The sequence below is a fragment of the Pseudophryne corroboree genome, chromosome 3 (assembly GCF_028390025.1).
Source record: "Pseudophryne corroboree isolate aPseCor3 chromosome 3, aPseCor3.hap2, whole genome shotgun sequence".
Lineage (NCBI taxonomy): Eukaryota > Metazoa > Chordata > Amphibia > Anura > Myobatrachidae > Pseudophryne > Pseudophryne corroboree.
The window spans coordinates 107,520,668-107,543,557 of NC_086446.1; the positions used below are offsets into that span (position 1 = coordinate 107,520,668).

Consider the following 22,890-nt stretch of genomic DNA (forward strand, 5'->3'; position numbering starts at 1 on the left):
GTTTTCTTCGTAAAGTGACTGGGAACCATTTCCCCTCATTAGACCATCGTGTCCCCTCGCAGCTTTGGGCAAGGTGCCTCGCTCCGCTACCGCTGCACTTGGCGCAGGTTACTATTCCCAATCGTAGTCCACGTGGATCGTAAAGTATGAAAAAGTTAAAAAAAGTGAAAAACTCATGTCAACCTTTTCACATGTCGACTTAATTACCATATCGACCTAAGTGTTGTCGACCTAAAGACTGGATACCATATAAAAAATAAGTCCACCTGTCACAGATGTTAAGGCACCGCTTCATCAATGTAGGCGCAGGGGTGTCCGGACCATTTGCTGGGCGGGCTGTGGCGGCTTCGTGATGTTACACACAGCTGCTGCGATCCAAAACATGGCGGGTTGCCGTCTGCCATAGCAGCTGTCACAACTGAGGGCCTGAGCTGACGGGAGGCAGCCTCAGTTGTAGGGGCTGAGATGTACCGGAACCTGGGAGGTTGTATCAGACCCCTGGACATGTAAGTAACATGAATAATAACTGCCCGAAGGCGTGACCACGACAACTTGGATAAAAGTCAATGATGTTTATTATGACAACTCCGCAACACAGCAGCAGTAAAAGAAAACGTAAAAGTCAGCAAAGAATAAATACAGTTCCTGGGTACTACAGGATGGCAGGAGCCACAGGGCACTGGTAGTGTGAGATAGTTCTTATGATCTTCTAGATGGAAAGTCCTTACCAGGCCCGACTGTAGCAATGGAGATAACCCAGGATTGTGCCAGCTGGTGTTCCAGGAAAAGCTGGGTTGCTGAAGATAAAACAGCTGCTGTGGATACTGGCTGGAACCAGACTGTTGTTAGCACGGAGTGGATACTGGCTGGAACCAGTTAAATAATAAATGAACTTGTGAGCGATGAAATATGAACTGAAATGTAGAACTTGAGAGCGGAGAAATAATAATACCGGTGGAGAGTGGTAAAGTGTAGAAAGGACACCGGCCCTTTAAGGGAAGCTGGACTCTGCTGGAAGCTGAGCTGGAAGCAGGTAATGTTGTAGCTGGAAACAGATGAATCCACAATGGATTGGAGAGTCAGGCTACACCGCAGGTGGAATGCTGGTGCGGGTCTCTATGGTGGAAGTCTTGAGACAGGAGCTGGAACCTGGAAGACAATCACAGGAGAGAGACAAACAGGAACTAGGTTTGACAACCAAAGCACTGACGCCTTCCTTGCTCAGGCACAGTGTATTTATACCTGCAGCAAGGAAGGGATTGGCTAGGCAATTATGCAGATTATCAATACTGAGAACAGATTGGTGGAAATGATCAGCTGACAGAATCCAAGATGGCTGCGCCCATGCAGACACTTGGAGGGAAGTTTGGTTTGTAATCCATGTGGTAATGAAAACAGTAATGGCGGCGCCGGCCACCGGAGACAGTAGGCGCCAGGCTGACAGATGCACATCCAACCACGCGGACACAGCGGAGGCCGCGGCTGACGTAATCGCCACTCAGACACTCTGCATGCAGAAGTTCAGGGACGGCGGCGGAGGCCGCGGGAGACGCCATGCCAGGTGTAATATGGCGTTTACTGTGACAGCGTCCCAGAGTGACAGGAGAGGATACAGGAATGTACACATCAGGATAACAGATGGGATCCGGTCCTGGAGCGCTGAGCCAGCCTTAGGAGGCATCTGATGGGTAAGAAATGGCGTCCAGATACCCGGATCGTGACAGCACCCCCCCTTTAGGAGTGGCCCCAGGACACTTCTTTGGCTTTTGAGGAAACTTGGAATGGAATCTCCGGACCAAGGCAGGAGCATGGACATCAGAAGCATTGGTCCATGAACGTTCCTCAGGACCATAACCCTTCCAGTCAATAAGATATTGTAGTTGACCGTAACGGTGACGTGAGTCCAGGATCTTGGCCACTTCATACTCAACGCCTCGTTGAGTTTGGACTTTCGGAGTTGGAGGAAGTGAGGAATGAAACCGATTCAAGATCAGCGGTTTCAACAGGGAAACATGGAATGTCCTGGGTATTTTTAAGAAGGGAGGCAACTGGAGTCTGTAAGCAACAGGATTGATGACTTGTTCAATCTTGAAAGGACCGATATAGCGAGGTGCAAACTTCATACTGGGAACTCTTAACCTCAAATTCTTCGTGGATAACCATACCCGATCACCCACCTTGAGAGCAGGAACTGCTCGACGCTTCTTATCCGCAAACTTCTTGTACCTGAACGATGCCTTGAGCAGAGCTGATCGTACGCTCTTCCAGATATTGGCAAACTGATGCAAGGTGATATCCACTGCGGGAACAGAAGTTGCTGGAAGCGGTTGGAACTCAGGGACTTTAGGGTGGAATCCAAAGTTAGTGAAGAATGGTGTTGAAGCAGATGAAGAATGATACTGGTTGTTATGACAGAACTCGGCCCAGGGAAGTAATTGAACCCAGTCATCTTGAGAGGAGGACACATAGATGCGGAGGAAGGCCTCCAAGTCCTGATTCACCCTCTCGGTTTGACCATTGGTCTGAGGATGGTAAGCCGTGGAAAACTTTAGCTTGACTTGGAGGACTTGACATAAACTTCGCCAGAATTTGGCTGTGAATTGAACTCCTCGATCTGAGATAATTTCTTCAGGAAGACCGTGGAGTCGGAAGATCTCTTGTATGAATACTTGAGCCAACTTGGAAGCTGACGGAAGACCGGTGAGAGGAATGAAGTGTGCCATCTTGGTGAACCGGTCAACTACCACCCAGATGGTATTGAACTTGTTGCACATGGGTAAGTCTGTAATGAAATCCATCGACAAGTGGGTCCATGGTCGACGGGGAACGGATAGTGGAACCAGTTGCCCCGCAGGCGACTGGCGGGATACTTTATGTTGGGCACACTTTGGGCAAGATGCAATAAACTCCAAGACGTCCTTTTTCAGAGTTGGCCACCAATAGGACCTAGAGATAAACTCCAGGGTTTTTTGGATACCTGTATGTCCGGCAAAACGGGAAGCATGGGCCCAATACATGAGCTTCTTCCTTAGCATCGGCTTCACAAAACTTTTCCCTGATGGGGGCGTAGAGTCCATCCCTACCGTGGAGAATGCCAACGGATTTATAATAGGATGCTTGTCTGAAGACTCTGACTCATTTTCTTGCTCCCATGAGCGGGAAAGGGCATCGGCCTTGCGATTCTGAGAGCCCGGACAGAACTGGAGTTTAAAGTCGAACCTGGAAAAGAAAAGTGCCCATCTGGCCTGACGAGGGTTGAGACATTGTGCGCCCTTCAGGTATAAAAGGTTCTTGTGGTCTGTAAGTATGGTGATTGAATGAGAAGCTCCCTCCAACAGATACCTCCACTCTTCTAGAGCGAGCTTGATGGCTAGCAACTCCTGGTCGCCAATGGCATAGTTGCGCTCAGCTGGGGAGAACTTCCGGGAGAAGAAACTGCAAGGGTGTAAATGGCCATCTTTAGCCCTCTGAGATAACACCGCTCCTACTCCAACGGAGGAGGCATCCACCTCTAAGATGAAAGGAGAGTCGATGTCAGGCTGTTTCAGAACAGGCGCAGAGATGAACCTTTGTTTTAAAAGATGAAATGCTTGCATGGCTTCTTCAGACCACTTGGACGGGTTAGCACCCTTCTTAGTGAAAGCAGTAATAGGCGCCACAATGGTGGAAAAGTCTCGTATAAACTTTCGGTAATAGTTGGCGAACCCTAAGAACCTCTGGACCCCTTTGAGGGTTAAGGGTACCGGCCAATTTTGGATTGCTTGTAGTTTCTCAGGATCCATCTCTAGTCCGGAACCGGACACAATGTACCCTAGAAACGGAATGGACTTGACTTCAAAGACGCATTTTTCTAATTTGCAATAGAGATGATTGACACGGAGACGGGACAGAACCTCTTTAACCCAAAAACGATGTTCCTCTAAATCGTTGGCAAAAATGAGGATATCGTCTAGATAGACCACGACATGACGGTATAGAATGTCTCTGAAGATCTCATTGACAAAATGCTGGAAGACAGCTGGAGCATTGCTCAATCCGAAGGGCATGACGAGGTACTCATAATGTCCGTCACGGGTGTTAAAGGCGGTCTTCCACTCGTCACCCTCACGGATCCGGATGAGATTGTATGCACCTCGCAAGTCCAGCTTTGTAAAGATGGTAGCTCCGCTAACTCTGTCAAAGAGCTCAGTAATCAGGGGTAAATGATAACGGTTCTTGATGGTAATGTCGTTCAAACCTCTGTAGTCGATGCACGGCCGCAGACCACCATCTTTCTTTTTTACAAAAAAGAAGCCTGCGCCGGCTGGAGAAGAAGAAGGTCGAATGAACCCCTTTGCTAGGTTCTCTTTAATATATTCCTCCATAGAATGCGTCTCAGGCAGAGACAACGGATAAGTTCGGCCTCGAGGTGGAACCTTCCCTGGAACGAGATCAATCGGACAGTCCCATTCTCTATGAGGAGGAAGGATATCAGCAGAAGCTTTACTGAACACATCCGTGAAATCTTGATATGGAGGAGGTGGAACATCAGACGACCTGGGGGAGGAAGAACAGACAGGCAATACTTTAAACAAACATGTCTCAGCACAGGAGGAACCCCATGCCAGGATTTGCGTAGTCGTCCAATCAATTGTAGGATTGTGAAGACGGAGCCATGGAAGGCCCAGGACCACAGGATGTGTGGCTCTTGGAATCACTAAAAAAGAAATAAGTTCGGAATGAAGAACTCCCACTCTCAGACGAACTGGTAGAGTCCTTAAAGAAATAACTGCATCAAAAATTTTGCTGCCATCCACGGCAGTTAAAGAAATGGACGAAGGAAGTCTCTCGGTGGGTAGGGACCACCGTTTAACATAGGCTTCGGTAATAAAGTTCCCAGCTGCTCCGGAATCAAGGAGGGCAATGACGTTCCGATAACGTTGAGCAACTTGAAGCGAGACTGGGAGATTACAATCTTGAGGAGATGGAGAGGAGATCATTACTCCTAGCCGGCCCTCTCCTTGGCGAGCTAGGATTTGGAGTTTCCCGGACGTTTGGGACAGGCATTAATGGTGTGAGACGGAGCTGCACAATAGAGACAGAGAAACTCGGAGAGACGTCTTCGGCGCTCAGCAGGAGTTAAACGGGAACGGCCAAGTTGCATGGGCTCATCTTTAGATGGTGACAGTTGACGAGGAGGAGGAGCAGAAGATTTTGGAGCAGATGATCTTCCACGCTCAGTTGCTCTCTCTCTGAAACGTAAATCAACTTTCGTGCAGAGTGAGATTAGCTCATCTAACTTAGAAGGTAAGTCTCTGGTAGCTAACTCATCTTTAATACGCTCAGATAAGCCATGCCAGAATGCAGCATACAGGGCCTCGTCGTTCCATGCCAGTTCGGATGCCCGGATCTGGAACTGTATCAGATATTGTCCTACAGTACGTGACCCCTGGCGTAAACGGAGAATCTCGGATGAAGCTGAGGTTACCCGGCCTGGCTCGTCGAAGATGCGCCTGAATGTTGACACGAAGGCAGTGTAGGAAGATAGCAGGGTGTCGGACCTCTCCCATAACGGTGATGCCCAATCAAGGGCTGAGCCACTGAGAAGAGAAATAATGTAGGCAATTTTTGTACGGTCACTGGGAAAATTGCCAGGTTGTAGCTCAAACTGAATCTCACACTGGTTGAGAAATCCCCTGCAGAATCTTGGAGATCCGTCAAATTTTGCTGGCGTTGGAAGATGAAGACGTGGAGCAGAAATGGGTAAGGTGGGTGGGGTTATAGCTGGAGTCACTGTGGTTGACGCACCAGACGCGCCTGATCCACGGAGAGTTGTCTGAATCCCATCCAGCCGAGTAGAGAGATCCTGGAGACAGCGGATGATGTGGCCCTGTGCAGCCTCCTGATGTTCTAGTCGGGCTGCCAGTTCTTGCATCGGCCTGGCCGCTTGATCCTGGTCTCCGGCTGGATTCATTAGGTCAGTGCTTACTGTCACAACTGAGGGCCTGAGCTGACGGGAGGCAGCCTCAGTTGTAGGGGCTGAGATGTACCGGAACCTGGGAGGTTGTATCAGACCCCTGGACATGTAAGTAACATGAATAATAACTGCCCGAAGGCGTGATCACGACAACTTGGATAAAAGTCAATGATGTTTATTATGACAACTCCGCAACACAGCAGCAGTAAAAGAAAACGTAAAAGTCAGCAAAGAATAAATACAGTTCCTGGGTACTACAGGATGGCAGGAGCCACAGGGCACTGGTAGTGTGAGATAGTTCTTATGATCTTCTAGATGGAAAGTCCTTACCAGGCCCGACTGTAGCAATGGAGATAACCCAGGATTGTGCCAGCTGGTGTTCCAGGAAAAGCTGGGTTGCTGAAGATAAAACAGCTGCTGTGGATACTGGCTGGAACCAGACTGTTGTTAGCACGGAGTGGATACTGGCTGGAACCAGTTAAATAATAAATGAACTTGGGAGCGATGAAATATGAACTGAAATGTAGAACTTGAGAGCGGAGAAATAATAATACCGGTGGAGAGTGGTAAAGTGTAGAAAGGACACCGGCCCTTTAAGGGAAGCTGGACTCTGCTGGAAGCTGAGCTGGAAGCAGGTAATGTTGTAGCTGGAAACAGATGAATCCACAATGGATTGGAGAGTCAGGCTACACCGCAGGTGGAATGCTGGTGCGGGTCTCTATGGTGGAAGTCTTGAGACAGGAGCTGGAACCTGGAAGACAATCACAGGAGAGAGACAAACAGGAACTAGGTTTGACAACCAAAGCACTGACGCCTTCCTTGCTCAGGCACAGTGTATTTATACCTGCAGCAAGGAAGGGATTGGCAATTATGCAGATTATCAATACTGAGAACAGATTGGTGGAAATGATCAGCTGACAGAATCCAAGATGGCTGTGCCCATGCAGACACTTGGAGGGAAGTTTGGTTTGTAATCCATGTGGTAATGAAAACAGTAATGGCGGCGCCGGCCACCGGAGACAGTAGGCGCCAGGCTGACAGATGCACATCCAACCACGCGGACACAGCGGAGGCCGCGGCTGACGTAATCGCCACTCAGACACTCTGCATGCAGAAGTTCAGGGACGGCGGCGGAGGCCGCGGGAGACGCCATGCCAGGTGTAATATGGCGTTTACTGTGACAGCGTCCCAGAGTGACAGGAGAGGATACAGGAATGTACACATCAGGATAACAGATGGGATCCGGTCCTGGAGCGCTGAGCCAGCCTTAGGAGGCATCTGATGGGTAAGAAATGGCGTCCAGATACCCAGATCGTGACAGCAGCTAGGCTGCGCAGGCAGAGGGTAACCCTAAACAAGTGATTGCATCACCATCATGCGAATGGGCTGGGCATTCCCCCGCATGCCAGTGTAATGGGTTGTAGATGTGCAATTTTTTGCACATCTACAACCCATGTTGAATTAGGCATGGATCGCTAATTAGAGAATTCGCAAATGGATTGATTATTGAATGACTGTGCATTCGTAGCGTTTGCATTGCACGCGCGCATGGGGTAATAGCAAGAGAAATTGCTTACAGATCGTAGACGCAATGCAGCTGCTGTTTGGCTGACAGGAAGACGGCATTTCTGGGCGGAAACTTGCCGTTTTCTGGGTGTGTCAGAAAAAACGCAGGCATGGCCAGGCGTTTTTGGGAAGGGTATTTGACATCGGCACAGACCACTTCCAGCCTGTCTCAGTCACAGATCAGTGGCAGCCTGAGACCTACTCACATTTGCTCAGACGGCAAAGACTCTTCGATATTCCAGGATTTGCGTATGCATCTGCGAGTGTATAAAGTTCTGCGATGCTTTCTCAAATATGCACGGGGCGCTTTTTCTTTCTGTCAGGGCGGCGCCTTTCTCTACTCGTAGACAACTGCAATTTCTCAGATTTATGATTCTTGCTGACTTAGGCCTTTAGGCAGTTCTGGATTTTTTTGTTTTTTTTACATTATTTTATTTTTGTTCATAATTTTTTTTAAATAATTCATTTAAAATAAGAATTTACTTACCGATAATTCTATTTCTCGTAGTCCGTAGTGGATGCTGGGGACTCCGTCAGGACCATGGGGATAGCGGCTCCGCAGGAGACAGGGCACAAAAATAAAGCTTTAGGATTAGGTGGTGTGTACTGGCTCCTCCCCCTATGACCCTCCTCCAAGCCTCAGTTAGGATACTGTGCCCGGACGAGCGTACACAATAAGGAAGGATATTGAATCCCGGGTAAGACTCATACCAGCCACACCAATCACACCGTATAACTTGTGATCTGAACCCAGTTAACAGTATGACAAACGTAGGAGCCTCTGAACAGACGGCTCACAACAATAACAACCCGAATTTGTTTGTAACAATAACTATGTACAAGTATTGCAGACAATCCGCACTTGGGATGGGCGCCCAGCATCCACTACGGACTACGAGAAATAGAATTATCGGTAAGTAAATTCTTATTTTCTCTAACGTCCTAAGTGGATGCTGGGGACTCCGTCAGGACCATGGGGATTATACCAAAGCTCCCAAACGGGCGGGAGAGTGCGGATGACTCTGCAGCACCGAATGAGAGAACTCAAGGTCCTCCTCAGCCAGGGTATCAAATTTGTAGAATTTTGCAAACGTGTTTGCCCCTGACCAAGTAGCAGCTCGGCAGAGTTGTAATGCCGAGACCCCCCGGGCAGCCGCCCAGGATGAGCCCACTTTCCTTGTGGAATGGGCCTTGACAGATTTAGGTTGTGGCAAGCCTGCCACAGAATGTGCAAGTTGAATTGTGCTACAAATCCAACGAGCAATCGTCTGCTTAGAAGCAGGAGCACCCATCTTGTTGGGTGCATACAATATAAACAGTGAGTCAGACTTTCTGACTCCCGCCGTTCTTGAAATATATATTTTCAATGCCCGGACCACGTCCAACAACTTGGAATCCTCCAAATCGTTAGTAGCCGCAGGCACCACAATAGGCTGGTTCAGGTGAAACGCTGACACCACCTTAGGCAGAAAATGAGGACGCGTCCGCAGTTCTGCCCTGTCCGTATGGAAAATCAGATATGGGCTCTTATATGATAAAGCCGCCAATTCTGATACTCTCCTGGCTGAAGCCAGGGCCAGTAGCATGGTTACTTTCCATGTAAGATACTTCAACTCCACCGATTTGAGCGGCTCAAACCAATGGGATTTGAGAAAATCCAAGACTACATTAAGATCCCACGGTGCCACTGGGGGCACAACCGGGGGCTGTATATGTAGTACTCCTTTTACAAAAGTCTGGACTTCAGGAACTGAAGCCAATTCTTTCTGGAAGAAAATCGACAGGGCCGAAATTTGAACCTTAATGGACCCCAATTTGAGGCCCATATACAATCCTGTTTGCAGGAAATGTAGGAATCGACCCAGTTGAAATTCCTCCGTGGGGGCCTTCCTGGCCTCACACCACGCAACATATTTTCTCCAAATGCGGTGATAATGTTGTGCAGTCACCTCCTTCCTGGCTTTTACCAGTGTAGGAATGACCTCTTCCGGAATGCCTTTTTCCCTTAGAATTCGGCGTTCAACCGCCATGCCGTCAAACGCAGCCGCGGTAAGTCTTGGAATAGACACGGTCCCTGCTGAAGCAGGTCCCGTCTTAGAGGTAGAGGCCACGGATCCTCCGTGAGCATCTCTTGAAGTTCCGGGTACCAAGTTCTTCTTGGCCAATCCGGAGCCACTAGTATCGTTCTTACTCCCTTTTGCCGTATAATTCTCAGTACTTTTGGTATGAGAGGCAGAGGAGGGAACACATACACTGACTGGAACACCCACGGTGTTACCAGAGCGTCCACAGCTATTGCCTGAGGGTCTCTTGACCTGGCGCAATACCTGTCCAGTTTTTTGTTGAGGCGGGACGCCATCATATCCACCATTGGTTTTTCCCAACGGTTCACAATCATGTGGAAGACTTCTGGATGAAGTCCCCACTCTCCCGGGTGTAGATCGTGTCTGCTGAGGAAGTCTGCTTCCCAGTTGTCCACTCCCGGAATGAATACTGCTGACAGTGCTATCACATGATCTTCCGCCCAGCGAAGAATCCTTGCAGCTTCTGCCATTGCTGTCCTGCTTCTTGTGCCGCCCTGTCTGTTTACGTGGGCGACTGCCGTGATGTTGTCCGACTGGATCAACACCGGCTGACCCTGAAGCAGGGGTTTTGCCAGACTTAGAGCATTGTAAATCGCTCTTAGCTCCAGTATATTTATGTGAAGAGACATCTCCAGGCTTGACCATACTCCCTGGAAGTTTCTTCCCTGTGTGACCGCTCCCCAGCCTCTCAGACTGGCATCCGTGGTCACCAGGACCCAGTCCTGTATGCCGAATCTGCGGCCCTCTAACAGATGAGCACTCTGCAACCACCACAGAAGAGACACCCTTGTCCGTGGCGATAAGGTTATCCGCTGATGCATCTGCAGATGTGATCCGGACCATTTGTCCAGCAGATCCCACTGAAAAGTTCGTGCGTGGAATCTGCCGAATGGAATCGCTTCGTAAGAAGCCACCATCTTTCCCAGGACTCTTGTGCATTGATGCACAGACACTTTCCCTGGTTTTAGGAGGTTCCTGACAAGTTCGGATAACTCCCTGGCTTTCTCCTCCGGAAGAAACACCTTTTTCTGAACCGTGTCCAGAATCATTCCCAGGAACAGCAGACGTGTCGTCGGGGTCAACTGAGATTTTGGAAAATGCAGAATCCACCCGTGTTGTTGCAGCACTAGTCGGGTTAGTGCTACTCCGTCCTCCAGCTGTTCTCTGGACCTTGCCCTTATCAGGAGATCGTCCAAGTAAGGGATAATTAATACGCCTCTTCTTCGCAGAAGAATCATCATTTCGGCCATTACCTTGGTAAAGACCCGAGGTGCCGTGGACAATCCAAACGGCAGCGTCTGAAACTGATAATGACAGTTTTGCACCACGAACCTGAGGTACCCTTGATGTGAAGGGCAAATTGGGACATGCAGGTAAGCATCCTTTATGTCCAGGGACACCATAAAGTCCCCTTCTTCCAGATTCGCTATCACTGCTCTGAGTGACTCCATCTTGAACTTGAATTTTTGTATGTACAGGTTCAAAGATTTCAGATTTAGAATAGGTCTTACCGAGCCGTCCGGCTTCGGTACCACAAATAGCGTGGAGTAATACCCCTTTCCCTGTTGTAGGAGGGGTACCTTGACTATCACCTGCTGAGAAAACAGCTTGTGAATGGCTTCCAATACCGTCGCCCTGTCTGAGGGAGACGTTGGCAAAGCAGACTTTAGGAACCTGCGAGGGGGAGACTTCTCGAATTCCAACCTGTAACCCTGAGATACTACCTGCAGGATCCAGGGGTCCACCTGTGAGCAAGCCCACTGTGCGCTGAAATTCTTGAGTCGACCCCCCACCGCTCCTGAGTCCGCTTGTAAGGCCCCATCGTCATGCTGAGGGCTTTGCAGAACCCTGAGAGGGCTTCTGTTCCTGGGCAGGGGCTGCTTGCTGCCCTCTCTTACCCCTTCCTCTGCCCCGAGGCAGATATGACTGTCCTTTTGTCCGCTTGTTCTTATAGGACCGAAAGGACTGCGGCTGAAAAGACGGTGTCTTTTTCTGTTGGGAGGGGGTCTGAGGTAAAAAGGTGGATTTTCCGGCAGTTGCCGTGGCCACCAGATCCGATAGACTGACGCCAAATAATTCCTCCCCTTTATACGGCAATACTTCCATATGTCGTTTGGAATCCGCATCACCTGACCACTGTCGCGTCCATAAACTCCTTCTGGCAGATATGGACATCGCATTTACTCTCGATGCCAGAGTGCAAATATCTCTCTGAGCATCTCGCATATAAAGGAAAGCATCCTTTAATTGCTCTATAGTCAATAAAATACTGTCCCTATCCAGGGTATCAATATTTTCAGTCAGGGAATCCAACCAGACGACCCCAGCACTGCACATCCAGGCTGAGGCGATGGCTGGTCGCAGTATAACACCAGTATGTGTGTATATACTTTTTAGGGTAGTTTCCAGTCTCCTATCAGCTGGATCCCTGAGGGCGGCCGTATCAGGAGACGGTAACGCCACTTGTTTTGATAAGCGTGTGAGCGCCTTATCCACCCTAGGGGGTGTTTCCCAGCGCGCCCTAACCTCTGGCGGGAAAGGGTATAATGCTAATAACTTTTTTGAAATTAGCACTTTTCTATCTGGGTTAACACACGCTTCATCACATACATCATTTAATTCCTCTGATTCAGGAAAAACTACAGGTAGTTTTTTCACCCCCCACATAATACCCCTTTTTGTGGTACTTGCAGTATCAGAGATATGCAAAGCCTCCTTCATTGCCGTGATCATATAACGTGTGGCCCTACTTGAAAATACGTTTGTTTCATCACCGTCGACACTAGATTCAGTGTCTGTGTCTGGGTCTGTGTCGACCGACTGAGGTAAAGGGCGCTTTACAGCCCCTGACGGTGTCTGAGACGCCTGGGCAGGTACTAACTGGTTTGCCGGCCGTCTCATGTCGTCAACTGATTTTTGTAATGTGCTGACATTATCACGTAATTCCATAAACAAAGCCATCCATTCCGGTGTCGACTCCCTGGGGGGTGACATCACCATTATCGGCAATTGCTCTGCCTCCACACCAACATCGTCCTCATACATGTCGACACACACGTACCGACACACAGCAGACACACAGGGAATGCTCTTATCGAAGACAGGACCCCACTAGCCCTTTGGGGAGACAGAGGGAGAGTTTGCCAGCACACACCCAAGCGCTATAATATATATGGGAACAACCTTATATAAGTGTTGTTCCTTATAGCAGCTTAAATATATCAAAATATCGCCAAAAAATGCCCCCCCTCTCTGTTTTACCCTGTTTCTGTAGTGCAGTGCAGGGGAGAGTCCTGGGAGCCTTCCTCACAGCGGAGCTGAGCAGGAAAATGGCGCTGTGTGCTGAGGAGAATAAGCCCCGCCCCCTATTTCGGCGGGCTTTTCTCCCGGAGTTTTAGATATCTGGCATGGGTTAAATACATACATATAGCCTCAATGGCTATATGTGATGTATTCTTTTGCCATAAAGGTATTAAATATTGCTGCCCAGGGCGCCCCCAGCAGCGCCCTGCACCCTCCGTGACCGCTTGGTGTGAAGTGTGTGACAACAATGGCGCACAGCTGCAGTGCTGTGCGCTACCTTCATGAAGACTGAAGAGCCTTCTGCCGCCTGTTTCCGGACCTTCAATCTTCAGCATCTGTAAGGGGGGTCGGCGGCGCGGCTCCGGGACGAACCCCAGGGTGAGACCTGTGTTCCGACTCCCTCTGGAGCTAATGGTGTCCAGTAGCCTAAGAATCCAATCCATCCTGCACGCAAGTGAGTTGAAATTCTCTCCCCTAAGTCCCTCGATGCAGTGAGCCTGTTGCCAGCAGGACTCACTGAAAATAAAAAACCTAAAAACTTTTTCTAAGCAGCTCTTTAGGAGAGCCACCTAGATTGCACCCTGCTCGGACGGGCACAAAAACCTAACTGAGGCTTGGAGGAGGGTCATAGGGGGAGGAGCCAGTACACACCACCTAATCCTAAAGCTTTATTTTTGTGCCCTGTCTCCTGCGGAGCCGCTATCCCCATGGTCCTGACGGAGTCCCCAGCATCCACTTAGGACGTTAGAGAAAAGAAAGTGGTAAATGGCTAACAGGCCAGCATGTGCCAAATGTACCTATATAATGATACAGCTATGCTACAAACCTCTCCATTTTGCCGTAGCCTAATAAGTACATATGTTAAGTGAAATGGTTGATTCCTAAAATGGTATTATTTTATTGTGAGACTGCTTAACATATTACACAGTAAAGTCACATTATTATGACCACCAGCTAATAGCCATAGTAACCGGGCAGTACGGATGGTGTAATGGTTAGCATTACTGCCTTCACAGCACTGAGGTCATGGGTTCGATTCCCACCTTGGCCCTAACTGTGTGCAGTTTGTATATTCCCCCCGTACTTGCGTAGGTTTCCTCTGGGTACTCCGGCTTCCTCCCACAATCCAGAAATATACTGGTAGGTATAATTGGCTCCCAACAAAATTAACCCTAAATGTGTGTACATGTGATAGGGAATATAGATTGTAAGCTCCACTGGGGCAGGGACTTATGTGAATGAGCAAAATATTCTCTCTGTAAAGCGCTGCGGAATATGTGTGCACTATATAAATAACTGGTAATAAATAATGTACAGCAGCTAGACAGGCTGAACTGTCATTTTAGACACACGTCCGGTAGTCCCCAGGTTCAACTTGAAGGTGAGCTGCTTCACTGTAGCGAGTCGGTCGGCCCTCATGCACCTTCGTAGCCAACGCTCACCTCTCACATCAATGGCACGTGGTGCCCCGCAGTTTCCATGTTGGTTATTTGCAATGGGGCCATTAGTCATGGATACACCTTCACCACAATAGCACGGAAACAGTTCACAAACTGCGCTGTGTCAGAAATACTGCCACCCTTGGCCCGAAAGCCATTAATCATCCCTATTTGCAACTTAGATATATCGCCCCTTTTACCCATGACAGTAATGAGTGATATGTGTGCAGTCGGCCTATCGCACACCTTATACACCCACTAAGCCAGCGCACGACACGTGACGTACTTCATGGACTACGCACTGACGACGTAAAATGTAGGAGGTGGTCATAATAATGTGACTCGACCATGTATATTGTATAATAAGATCACTAAACCTAAAGACTGAGGTTCCAACCCTTTAAATGTTCCCTTTATATTGCAGGCAGGTCCAAACTAATGGGCCTGGCTTAATAGATCGGTGGCATGTCCACAAAGAAATGGGCATGCAATCAGGGGCGTAGCTATGTCAGTCGGGGCCCCATAGCATAAAATTATGCCCCACCCCCACCCCCACTAATTACTCAAAATTCCTCTTCCCCAGTGAACTTCCAGCATCACTCACCGTTGGGCCACTGCCGCCTCATCTGCTCTCCTGGTCTGCCTGACTTCGTCTTGTGTCTCCTCACAGACGCTGGGAAGAGGTGTGGCCATGGTCCAGCATTAGTTAGCACAGTTAGTTCAGACGAGGCGGAGCCAGACGGGTGAGCAGGTGTGGCTGCAGTGCAGCAGCCACACCTACTGAAGGTAAAAGCTGCCAGCGTCGCCGCCAGGGTTCAGCATCAAGGTGCAGGGGAAGGCTAGGGCCCCAGAGACAACTCGGGCCCCATAGCAGCCGCATCCCCTGCACCTATGGTAGCTACGCCCATGCATGCAATTAGTTGGTATGGGATTATGAATTATTCTTTTCAGCTTTTTATTTGTTTTGTTTTAAATTTGATAGATCGATTAGGGATAAAGTTGTAAACACAAGGATATGCTAGACTGGCCCAGTGCAGGGACTGAAGCCGCTATTGGGCCCAGAGGAAAGGGTGGTCCATCAATGCCAAGTCAATCTCTCAAGGCCCCCTAAGAGAATGCTCGGGGGCAGCGCATGCACAGTGAAGCTCCGCCCCTGGTAACATGTATTGCTATGTGCACCAAGCTTCCTGTATTAAAGTAGGCTAAAGCCCATAGACAGTAGACCTCTATAAGTCTTTGATTGCTGATAACAAAGAGTGTACTGTAAATTAATTTTCAATATAAATATTTTGGGTACTTCTAATTTGTACCTTTATTCAGTTGGTTGATGAAGTCCAGAGTTACTTGAACAAGTGTTCTCATATTCTGCAGCGTGTCAGCTCGGACAACTCCTTGCGGTTGAGGACCCAGCTCAAAACCTGCAGACAAATGCTAAATAGCATGACCTGTATCATATAACATGTAGCTATGGCATCAAGTAATTGGCCAAAATTCCAAAGTGCAACAAGAAAATAAAATTGTTAGCCACAAGAGTGGCCATTATCCAAAACGGGAATGGTCTTCTCTGCCAACAACAGCTAAAACTATTTCTAAATTACACTTGGATATCTCCCGGGTGATCCTCTACACCAGGCATGTCCAAACTGCGGCCCTCCAGCTGTTGAGAAACTACACATCCCAGCATGCCCTGACACAGCTTTAGCATTCTCTGACAGCAAAACTGTCAGGGCATGCTGGGATATGTAGTTTCACAACAGCTGGAGGGCCGCAGTTTGGACATGCCTGCTCTACACCCTCCTGCTGCTGGTGGTCCTTGTGCCCTCCTGGTGCCGGATCTCCTCCGTGCCCTTTTGCTGCTGGAGCACCTCTGTGACCTTTACAGTTGAACAAATCTCCATCCTTACATTGAGCTGTTTCATGATTCCCAACTGTCTGGTTTCGCATGCTGTCGGCCCATATATGTCTGTATTCTTGCTTTATACTACATTTATGGTGTCCGTTTTACATTTTGTCAACTTGTTGTTTCTCCCATTTGCTTTGAGGAATATGGGCAGTATTCAATTGAAGTCGAAACTGCCGTCTAGTCGGAAAGACGTCAGTTTCCAACTTTTTTAGGTAGAATCATGATTCGACCTATTCAATGGGGCTGCCGTTTTTCCGACTTATCAGAAAACACGTGGTTCGGCGGATTAGCCGCGGATCCACGTGTTTTGACAGATTTGCGGCCAAATCCAACAGGTTTTAGTCCCATTTTCTACAATGTCAATCCGACTTTAAAAGAAGTCGCATTGACATTGGCGAAAAAAGGCCAAAACCCGTCAGATTTGGCCTCAAATTGAATACTGAACTGTTGGATCCTTTCCTTCGGAAAAGGATCCAACATCAAGTGAAAACACCTACATGTTGTTCTGTGCTTAGTGGGGAGCGGAAGGAGGGTGGAAAGGCTAATATAGAATGGTGGAGAAAAGAGAGAGGCTTGGGCAGAGCTGAATTAAGGAGGAAAGGGTGGGGGGCATGTGTGCGGGAACCCCTTAATAAGGTGCCTCCCTCAGCCTTTATTAATATCTGCAGTGTGGGAATGATCACCGATGCCGTCTGTGCTATACTTAAATAGCAAAACTATCGATCATATTTGCCAAACCAATAACGGTTGTTAACCTTTGAAGATGGATGGCCATCCCTACTGCGAGGCTGAGCTGCCATGTAGGTAGAAGAGGAGTAAGGGGAGCAGAGGTCCGAATAGGGAGCTACACAACACGTTGTACAGACTTGACACCTACAGGCACCATGGGCTATAGGAAGATGCTGCAGTCAGAGTGACACCTACCTGGACTGTAAGGTATGTTTGTGTATGTGTATCCAGGAAGAATAGAAAGGACAGGGACTGGAGTGCAGCCTGGAACTAGGCAGGCCACTTCTGACATTTGGCCATACCCATTCTGGTGGTAAACATTGGGTCACTTGGGTAGACTTTACCCAGACTTATAGTTGCCAGCCAGCTTCTAGACCCAGTACTCCCATTCTCGTCAGCTGATGCTGGCCCTTCCCTTGGCTACTCGCCTGCTTGATATTCCTGCATGCCTATCTCTCACAGACCTGCTGAACGGATCTGACTCTTGCGCACAGGAACAATAGCGCAAGCGTAACGGTCAAAAGTGTTACTTCTGATTGATTGTATATGTATACATGTTAATTAAATATTGTGTGATGGAATTGGTCTGACAGCCTCTTTAATGCTGACCACCTACTAATAGCCCACTTTCTTAAATTGTGACACATCGGGGGGCCCCAAAGCCTTAATCCTGCTTTGACGTGAGCAGGCATGCAGGGTGGTGACGATGGGGCGCGGGGGGGATTGGGGGGGGAATCAGAGAAGTGTCTATTTCTCTGACGTCCTAGTGGATGCTGGGTACTCCGTAAGGACCATGGGGAATAGACGGGCTCCGCAGGAGACTGGGCACTCTAAAAGAAAGATTAGGTACTATCTGGTGTGCACTGGCTCCTCCCTCTATGCCCCTCCTCCAGACCTCAGTTAGAATCTGTGCCCGGCTCGAGCTGGTTGCACACTAGGGGCTCTCCTGAGCTTCTAGTAAAGAAAGTATTTGTTAGGTTTTTTATTTTCAGTGAGATCTGCTGGCAACAGACTCACTGCTACGAGGGACTTAGGGGAGAGAAGCGAACCTACCTGCTTGCAGCTAGCTTGGGCTTCTAGGCTACTGGACACCATTAGCTCCAGAGGGATCGAACACAGGCCCAGCCTCGGTCGTCCGGAGCCGCGCCGCCGTCCCCCTTGCAGAGCCAGAAGCAAGAAGAACATCCTGGAAATTGGCGGCTGAAGACTCCGGTCTTCATTAAGGTAGCGCACAGCACTGCAGCTGTGCGCCATTGCTCCCTATGCACACCACATACTCTGGTCACTGATGGGTGCAGGGCGCTGGGGGGGGCGCCCTGGGCTGCAATTAGAGTACCTTACATTGGCAAACAGCACATAATATAGTCTAAAAAACTATATATGTGCAATAATCCCCCGCCATAATATAAATATAAGAGCGGGAGAAGTCTGCCGAGAAGGGGGCGGGGCTATCTCCCTCAAAGGGTAAAATAGAGAGGGGGGGCACTAAATTTAGGCGCAAACTGTATATGTAAAGCAGCTATAGGGAAAAATCACTTTGTGTTAGTATAAATCCCTGATTATATAGCGCTGTGGTGTGTGCTGGCATACTCTCTCTCTGTCTCCCCAAAGGACTTTGTGGGGTCCTGTCCTCAGTCAGAGCATTCCCTGTGTGTGTGCGGTGTGTCGGTACGGCTGTGTCGACATGTTTGATGAGGAGGCTTATGTGGAGGCAGAGCAGGTGCCGATAAGTGTGATGTCACCCCCTGCGGGGTCGACACCTGAGTGGATGGATATGTGGAAGGTATTAACCGACAGTGTCAACTCCTTACATAAAAGGTTCGATGACGCAGCTTTGGGACAGCCGGCATCTCAGCCCGCGCCTGCCCAGGCATCTCAGAGGCCGTCAGGGGCTCAAAAACGCCCGCTACCTCAGATGGCTGACACAGATGTCGACACGGAGTCTGACTCCAGTGTCGACGAGGATGAGACAAATATACAATCCACCAGGGCCATCCGATGTATGATTACGGCAATGAAAAATGTGTTGCACATTTCTGACATTAACCCGGTTACCACAAAAAAGGGTATTATGTTTGGGGAGAAAAAGCAGCCAGTGACTTTTCCCCCATCTGATGAGTTAAACGAATTGTGTGCAGAAGCGTGGGGTTCCCCAGATAAGGAACTAGTAATTTCTAAGCGGTTACTAATGGCGTACCCTTTCCCGCCAACGGATAGGTTACGCTGGGAGACATCCTCTAAGGTGGACAAAGCGCTCACACGCTTATCAAAAAAGGTGGCACTGCCGTCTCAGGATACGGCCGCCTTAAAGGAGCCTGCAGATAGAAAGCAGGAGGCTATCCTGAAGTCTGTGTATACACACTCAGGTACTATACTGAGACTTGCTATTGCTTCAGCATGGATGTGTAGTGCTGCAGCAGCATGGTCTGATTCCCTGTCAGATAGCAAAATAGTGTCCCTGTCAAGGGAATCAATGTTAACTATAGAGCATATTAAAGACGTAGTCTTATATATGAGAGATGCACAGAGGGACATTTGCCGGCTGGCATCTAGAATTAATGCAATGTCCATTTCTGCCAGGAGAGTATTATGGACTCGGCAGTGGACAGGTGATGCTGATTCTAAAAGGCACATGGAAGTTTTGCCTTATAAGGGTGAGGAATTGTTTGGGGACGGTCTCTCGGACCTCGTGTCCACAGCAACAGCTGGGAAGTCGACCTTTTTACCTTATGTCCCCTCACAGCCTAAGAAAGCACCGTATTATCAAATACAGTCCTTTCGGCCTCAGAAAGGCAAGCGGGTCAGAGGCGCGTCCTTTCTGCCCAGAGGCAGGGGTAGAGGGAAAAAGCTGCACCAGACAGCCAGTTCCCAGGAACAAATATCCTCCCCTGCTTCCACTAAGTCCACCGCATGACGCTGGGGCTCCACAGGTGGAGCCAGGTGTGGTGGGGGCCCGTCTCCGGAACTTCAGCGACCAGTGGGTTCGCTCACAGGTGGATCTCTGGGTTCTACAGGTATCTCAGGGATACAAGCTGGAGTTCGAGACGTCTCCCCCTCGCCGTTACCTCAGATCAGCCTTGCCTGCTACTCCCAAGGAAAGGGAGGTAGTACTGGCGGCAATTCACAAGCTGTACCTCCAGCAGGTGATAATCAAAGTTCCTCTCCTTCAACAGGGACGAGGTTACTATTCCACAATGTTTGTGATACCGAAACCAGACGGTTCGGTGAGACCCATTCTAAATTTGAAATCCTTGAACACTTATATAAGGAAGTTCAAGTTCAAAATAGAATCGCTCAGGGCGGTTATTGCAAGCCTGGAAGAGGGGGATATTATGGTGTCACTGGACATCATGGATGCTTACCTACATGTCCCCATTTACCCACCTCACCAGGAGTACCTCAAGGTTGTGGTACAGAACTGCCATTACCAATTCCAGACGTTGCCGTTTGGTCTGTCCACGGCACCGAAGGTGTGTTCCAAGGTAATGGCCAAAATGATGATACTCCTTCGAAAGAAGGGAGTTATAATTATCCCGTACTTGGACGATCTCCTTATAAAGGCGAGGTCCAAGGAGCAGTCGTTGATCGGAGTAGCACTATCTCAGGAAGTGCTACAACAGCACGGCTGGATTCTGAATATCCCAAAGTCGCAGCTGGTTCCTACGACGCGTCTGCTGATATTGGGCATGTTTCTGGACACAGAACAGTAGAAGGTGTTTCTCCCGGAGGAGAAGGCCAAGGAGTTGTCATCTCTGGTCAGAGACCTCCTGCAACCAAAACAGGTGTCGGTGCATCATTGCACGCGAATCCTGGAAAAGATGGTAGCTTCTTTCGAAGCAATTCCCTTCGGCAGGTTCCTTGCAAGGAACTTTCAGTGGGTCCTGCTAGACAAGTGAGGATCGCATCTTCAGATGCATCGGCTGATCACCCTGTCCCCGAGGGCCAGGGTGTCTCTGCTGTGGTGGCTGCAGAGTGCTCATCTTCTCGAGGGCCGCAGATTCGGCATTCAGGACTGGGTCCTGGTGACCACGGATGCAAGCCTCCGAGGTTGGGGAGCAGTCACTCAGGGAAGAAACTTCCAAGGACAATGGTCGAGTCAGGAGACTTCCCTACACATAAATATTCTGGACCTAAGGGCCATTTACAAGGCCCTAAGGCAAGCAGAACCCCTACTTCAAAACCAGCCGGTGCTGATTCAGTCAGACAACATCACGGCTGTCGCCCATGTAAACCGACAAGGCGGCACAAGAAGCAGGATGGCGTTGGCAGAAGCCACAAGGATTCTCCGATGGGCGGAGAATCACGTGCTAACACTGTCAGCAGTGTTCATTCCGGGTGTGGAAAACTAGGAAGCAGACTTCCTCAGCAGGCACGACCTCCACCCGGGAGAAGTCTTCACGCAGATTGTGAACCGTTGGGAACGGCCACAGGTGGACATGATGGCGTCCCGCCTCAACAAAAGCTAAAAAAGTATTGCGCCAGGTCAAGAGACCCTCAGGCGATAGCTGTGGACGCACTAGTGACACCGTGGGTGTACCAGTCGGTTTATGTGTTCCCTCCTCTTCCTCTCATAACCCAAGGTACTGAAGATAGTAAGTAAGAGAGGAGTAAGAACTATACTCGTAGTTCCGGATTGGCCAAGAAGAACTTGGTACCCGGAACTACAAGAAATGATCTCGGAGGACCCATGGCCTCTGTCTCTCAGACAGGACCTGTTACTGCAGGGGCCCTGTCTGTTCCAAGACTTACCGCGGCTGCGTTTGAAGGCTTGGAGGTTGAACGCCGGATCCTAACGGAAAAGGGCGTTCCAGATGAAGTGATTCCCACGCTGTTAAAGGCTAGGAAAGACGCTGCCTGAAGTTCAGACGTTGTTAAGGGAGTGCTGCATATTCAGCCCCTTTTTGTGCCTCCAGTGGCACCTTGGGATCTCAACGTAGTGTTGGATTTCCTAAATCACATTGTTTTGAGCCACTTCAGAATGTGGAGTTGAAGTATCTCACGTGGAAAGTGGTCATATATATATATTTGGCCTTGGCTTCGGCTAGGCGTGTGTCAGAATTGGCGGCTTTGTCGTGTGAAAGCCCTTATCTGATCTTCCATAGGGACAGGGCAGAATTGAGGACTCGTCCCCAATTTCTCCCTAAGGTGGTATCAGCGTTTCATTTGAACCAACGTATTGTGGTGCCTGCGGCTACTCGGGTCTTGGAGGCTTCCAAGTTGCTGGATGTAGTCCGGGCCCTGAAAATCTATGTTTCCAGGACGGCTAGAGTCAGAAAATACTGACTCGCTGTTTCTCCTGCATGCACCCAACAAGCTGGGTGCTCCTGCTTCTAAGCAGACTATTGCTCGCTGGATCTGTAGCACGATTCACCTTGCACATTCTGCGGCTGGACTGCCGCATCCTAAATCAGTAAAAGCCCATTCCACGTGGAAGGGGGCTCTTCTTGGGCGGCTGCCCGAGGGGTCTCGGCATTACAACTTTGCCGAGCTGCTACCTGGTCGGGGTCAAACACGTTTGCAAAATTCTACAAGTTTGATACCCTGGCTGAGGAGGACCTTGAGTTTGCTCATTCGGTGCTGCAGAGTCATCCGCACTCTCCCGCCCGTTTGGGAGCTTTGGTATAATCCCCATGGTCCTTACGGAGTACCCAGCATCCACTAGGACGTCAGAGAAAATAAGAATTTACTCACCGGTAATTCTATTTCTCATAGTCCGTAGTGGATGCTGGGAGCCCGTCCCAAGTGCGGATTGTCTGCAATACTTGTATATAGTTATTGCTTAACTAAAGGGTTATTGTTATGAGCCATCTGTTCAGTGAGGCTCAGTTGTTATTCATACTGTTAACTGGGTATAGTTATCACGAGTTGTACGGTGTGATTGGTGTGGCTGGTATGAGTATTACCCTGGAT

At 49.2% G+C, this 22,890-nt stretch overlaps 1 protein-coding gene across 1 annotated transcript in view; it reads right to left on the reverse strand.

The window, feature by feature from the left end:
* Positions 1-22,890, reverse strand: part of ACY3 (aminoacylase 3) — a 58,646-nt gene that overhangs the window by 3,271 nt on the left and 32,485 nt on the right. Inside the window, exon 5 of the mRNA XM_063958404.1 lies at positions 15,659-15,766. Within this exon, the coding sequence (XP_063814474.1) occupies positions 15,659-15,766 (108 nt within the window). The remainder of the gene's footprint in view (positions 1-15,658; positions 15,767-22,890) is intronic.